This window comes from Musa acuminata, chromosome BXJ1-10, assembly GCF_036884655.1.
Source record: "Musa acuminata AAA Group cultivar baxijiao chromosome BXJ1-10, Cavendish_Baxijiao_AAA, whole genome shotgun sequence".
In the NCBI taxonomy this organism is placed as follows: domain Eukaryota; kingdom Viridiplantae; phylum Streptophyta; class Magnoliopsida; order Zingiberales; family Musaceae; genus Musa; species Musa acuminata.
In genome coordinates, this window is record NC_088336.1 from 17,571,334 (window position 1) to 17,576,400 (window position 5,067).

The 5,067-nt window shown below is 43.7% G+C and overlaps 1 protein-coding gene across 3 annotated transcripts; it reads left to right on the plus strand.

Moving 5' to 3' along the window:
• The first annotated feature begins 1,498 nt into the window (after positions 1 to 1,498).
• Positions 1,499 to 4,331, plus strand: LOC135595271 (NAC domain-containing protein 35-like). 3 transcript variants are annotated; one of them, XM_065085991.1, is made up of 4 exons: positions 1,499 to 1,760; positions 1,856 to 2,044; positions 2,129 to 2,397; positions 2,891 to 4,331. In XM_065085991.1, exons 2-4 carry the CDS (start codon positions 1,861 to 1,863, stop codon positions 3,437 to 3,439), a joined length of 1,002 nt encoding a protein of 333 aa, XP_064942063.1. In that variant the 5' UTR covers positions 1,499 to 1,760; positions 1,856 to 1,860; the 3' UTR covers positions 3,440 to 4,331. The 3 variants fall into 3 exon arrangements, with proteins under 3 accessions (XP_064942063.1, XP_064942064.1, XP_064942062.1); XM_065085992.1 differs by having other exon boundaries at positions 1,859 to 2,044; XM_065085990.1 differs by lacking the exon at positions 1,499 to 1,760 and having other exon boundaries at positions 1,800 to 2,044.
• The last annotated feature ends 736 nt before the right edge of the window (positions 4,332 to 5,067 follow it).

Sequence of the window (5,067 nt, forward strand, 5' to 3'; positions counted from 1 at the left end):
CCTTCTCTCTCAGATCATGGGGCACAACTTCATGCCCGCACAACACGTTCATGTGGCGTCAAAAATGTCAGCTTGTGTGCGTAGAATTTAATCCGATATAACTAGCTTTCACACGATACAGAAGGAGAAAATGTAGATCTCATCATGTATTCATCATATGAGACAGAGATTATACATATTGACAAGTTGAATGACTTCATGATGCTCTTCTAGAGATGTCAAAGTAGAAAACTTGTGCATTCGCTTCCTTTTTTGACCCAAAGCGATTCCTAAAAGATCTGGTTCCTCTTTCGACGTCAAATTGACTAGTGCCAACCACAAGTAAAGGAACTTCGTGATTGTTCCAAGTTTGTTCAACCTCTTGAGAGTTGAAGGACCGCCCTGTCAATGTTGGCCAGCATCACATAAACCATTTATGGCCTGTCAAAAGCTTGGATGACTCAATCCGGACGCTATAGAATCTATTGAATACGCGTTCATAATGAATACAAAATAAATCCCTTGGTCTATCATTATGCAATGATGATCGATGATCGCTAGCTACCGATTCCACTTTCAGCAATTCTTTGCGTCTTGATGGAGGAGAAAATACTGTTTGAGGACTTGAGACTTGTTCCTTTTGATGTTTGTCTTATGATGTCGAGGGAAGAGGAAGAAGAACTAATACTCCATGCTCTCTTTAGTATCTAACTTACCGAAAACCAAAGGACATCTTAAATTCTCTGATATAGGAACCTTCGTTATTAGATCTGATCGTGACGAATAAAAATTTCAGATATTTTAGATAATTAATCGAGTGGCCTTCTTTCGCATCATTCTTAACAGAAAGGTGCAAGTCCTCCTTAATGTCTACTTCTCGCTTATGTGTGTACGATCACAAAGCACAAGTATGTGGACCATTTCAAGAAAGAACTCGGAGATCATGTGAATCACAAGGAAGTTTGACATAAGGTTTCCTCTGGAGTCTATCTGAAAGCTCCATAGATGTTATTTAGCTCATACCAGTCTTTTTCATCGTGAGATATTCCAATCTGCAATGGCTGACAATTCAATGACCGTAGAGTGAGAACAACATTGGGAATCTTCTTTGCTTCTTCCCGACCCTGCATATATTTCACATGAGAGTAAAATAGATTTCACTAAGACGCATGAAACTTGACAGTGGTGCAGCATCAACAAGCATATCGATGGCTCCAGACACTATCTATTCCATGAGCTACCGATACCCGTCGGTTTAACTATGTAAACATGTAGAATACGCCCAAATCTATTCATGATCACGATCATGATCCATGAAACATGAGAGTGGTGGAGATAGGATGAGGGACCATTATGCCAAGGGAAGGAAATCCAGCCTTCGCTACGAGTCATCCATCCGAATCGTTGGACCATTTAATGCGAAATTGGTTGCTGAGACATGGATTGAGGTGAGTGCATAAAGGAAGAGAAACCGGTGCAGTAAACGGACTTATAGGTCAATTTTGTCTACACCAATGGTGGTCACGGATTCCACTTGATCCCCTCTTCCCACCCTCGCCCTCTTTGCGAGCTGTGACGGCAGAAGAGTTTGCAAGACATGTAGGGCGATGATAACAGCAGCGGTCTTCTCTTGCCTCTCCTCAAGAGCTGTGTAAAGAGGGGATGAAGAGGAGAAGGCAACGACAGTAGTAATTGTAACGCTCTGGCGATAACAGTACTGTATTGTACTGTAAGTTTTGACTGTCATCTTCCTCTTCCTACCGCTTGCACCACGTTGAAAGGTACGATTAGATTGGAACCAAGTATTTATAGGATAGTGTATAGAGGCGAAGGGGGAGGTGATGAATCCAGGATCCTTGGTTTATGGCAATTGCAGCAGCCATGGAGGAAGATGAAGGCAAGGACGGGCACGAGAACGACGTCGTCATGCCTGGATTCCGCTTCCATCCAACCGAGGAGGAGCTGATCGAGTTCTACCTCCGCCGGAAGGTGGAGGGCAAGCGCTTCAACGTGGAACTCATAACCCTCCTCGATCTCTACCACTACGACCCCTGGGAGCTCCCAGGTGCGAGATCTCCTACTCTAAGCGTCTTCTCCTCCTCCTCCTCCTGATCCCATCTCGCTCATCTGCTGTTTGGGGAAACGATAGCTCTCGCTGCGATTGGGGAGAAGGAGTGGTTCTTCTACGTTCCCAGAGACCGCAAGTACAGGAACGGCGATCGGCCCAACCGGGTGACGGCATCGGGGTACTGGAAGGCCACCGGAGCGGACCGGACGATCCGAAACGAGAGCAATCGTTCGATCGGACTGAAGAAGACGCTGGTGTTCTACTCCGGCAAGGCTCCGAAAGGCATCCGATCCAGCTGGATAATGAACGAGTACCGGTTGCCACACAGCGACACCGATCAGTACAGGAAGGTAACTCTCAGACAAGATCTAGGAGTAATTTACAGCATGAATATTTGACTACTTTGTGAGATTGTTTGAGAAATGTTTGAACCTTAGTTTCATGTTTGTCACTCATTTCTTTTGGACTAGGGTTTGTTCATGGCACCGTTTCCGTGTCCAGTAAACCACAATTAGATTTGTAGATTTAGTAGTTCCAATCCTCTTCGTTGTGTCAGTCCTCCTACCCTTCAGCTACTGCAATGAATCGAAGCAGGATTGTCAAGCAAATCCTCTCCTATTCATGATGGTGTAATCTCATGTGATACTTCCATCTTTATTTCTTTGCATGAAGTTGGCCTTTTATGGGTGAGTTTTGATCCTTTCTCTTCTACGGTTTGACCTCCTACTACGCACACAGGTTGACTAAAAGCATTGTTTCGATTGCATCAACCTTTTCTTCTGCTTCTCTATGTCGCTTTTGGTGGAAACCAAGTGATCAAAGGTCAGATTCCTTTGCATGCAGGCTGAGATATCGATCTGCCGTGTCTACAAACGAGCCGGCGTCGAAGATCATCACCGACTCCCTGCCACGCTTGCCTCCAGGTCGTCTTCTTCTCGAGGCACAGCAGCGGTGGAGACCGCGCAACACGCACGAGGTGGACGATACGCGCTACCTAAACCCATCGTCTATGGATCAACATCTTCGGTGGCCAATTCACTGAGTTCGACCACCACATCAACCGAAGAAGACGGCGCGTCGTTCCGCCGCTCCAACAACAACATCGCCGGTCTCACCCCGACGCTCTCCATTCTGACCTCCACCGGCCCTTCCATGGCCACTCACATGATCGACGAACTCAACAGGTTAGTAGGCTTCAACGAGAACTACGTGAACAACCCCAACCAGCTTCTCCACCTGCCTTCCCAAGCCCAGCTTCTCCACCTGCCTTCCCAAGCCCAGCTTCTTCCCTTCAATGCTTTGCCTCTACCACTGCCCGCCGCTTCAGACAAGCTCTGGGAGTGGAATCCCCTTCATGAGATGGGTAGGGAATACTACGCCGAGTTCGAGTGATCCATGGAAGGCGATCGAGAACTATGTCCAGTAGCTAAGTATATGTACCACCACCACCACTACGAGTGAGAACTTACAGTAGATTAGGTTTGTTAGCGCTATCATGTTGTTACTGATGCCGTGTGATGAGGAGGGATTTCAAGCATGACATCGAATCTAGCTCACCATCCTTCGACTTCTCCCCTTGAAATAACCATGGCATGATTGCTACAAGACTTGCAGAATAATTTGTCCTCGCAGATGAACATGGAATCTCAGTACTGCTGCAGGCATGTGACTGCAGCATTGTCTTTTATCTGGAGCAGCATCAGCTTGGGACATGCAAAGTCCTGAGATCTCGTGTTACGGGTGTGTTCATGTCATCTTTGAGCTGTTTGAGACAATAACAGCAGTGTTGCTTTACTGGATTCATATGGTAGTACTGAAGAAGTTGCAGGGTAGATAGATCTGGACTTCCATTGCGCATGCTTCAGAAGTGTACAAAGGGCGTGAGATGGTCCATTTCTTTGGAGCTGTCCATGTATCCAAAGGATAATTAAAGGAAAAAAGCTCATTTCCACCATGCTTATGAGGTCCACTTCTTATGTGTGTATGTAGATGTCAAGCTATCAGGAAATGCTTTTGGTTGAAGAGAGAGAGAGAGAGAGAGAGAGAGAGATCCGCACTGGATATCATCTGAAACTGGTGATGCTTAGTTAAAATTTAGAGGGGATGAAGTAGAGACTAAGTGGTGTGTTCTTGTGTTGAGACTTTGCTTAGTGATATAGGTAAGAGCAGCTAATGCTAATAGCTGATCAGTACGAATTAAGAAATGGATACCATTGTGTTGTAATAGAGTGTGGGTCTGATGTTAGTAGATGCTCATCAACTCGTTATTATGAGCTTCCTTTTATACTTTTATGTTTGTGATGATTGCCGATAGAAGCTATTTATTTTTCATTATCAATCAGTGTTGATGATTTCTTTCACAAAATGAAGAACAAAAGCTTAGTTTGAATGATAAAAACCTCTTGCTATCAAAGGGAAGGATGAAAATGTTGTAGGAAGACACTTCATCCACCTAATACTTTTAGGAGAAAGAAAAGGAAAATTTATGATGGTGTTTTGGAATGATGCATAGATTTATCTTATATATTTTGAATTCAGTAAATATAAATGTTAAAAATACAAACTACTAGGAAAGGATCTAAGTCCAACTGTATGGTGTAAATCCATGTGAACAACTACTGGTATGGCATGAATATTCTTAGTTTAATACCGAAAAAGTGGAGCAGATGAATGATTCAAACTTATGGACTCTTATGATACCGTCTTAAATAACTAACAAATTTTAAAAACTTAAGGGTATAAGGGCTCGGTATATGATTTAACAAAATGTTATTTTTACGACTCAAATCTAAATTCTTTGAGTCGCTCATTCGATATATAATACCATCATAAATAATTAATAAATTTTAAAAAACTTAAATTATTAGGGAAGGACTTGATATATGAATTTACGAGGAGATTATTTCTGTGACTCGAATCTCGATCCTTGAATCATCTGGGTCAAAGGACCTTAGCCAGGTCATGATGATGTCCTTCCCCTCCCCTCTTGTGCACGAAGACCATATCTGACTCCTGAACCT

Coding starts and splice junctions, on each gene's coding strand:
- LOC135595271 (XM_065085990.1), top strand. CDS start 1,843: ATGGCAATTGCAGCAGCCATGGAGGAAGATGAAGGCAAGGACGGGCAC. Junction 2,045..2,128: donor CGACCCCTGGGAGCTCCCAG/GTGCGAGATCTC, acceptor GGGAAACGATAG/CTCTCGCTGCGATTGGGGAG. Junction 2,398..2,890: donor ACACCGATCAGTACAGGAAG/GTAACTCTCAGA, acceptor CTTTGCATGCAG/GCTGAGATATCGATCTGCCG.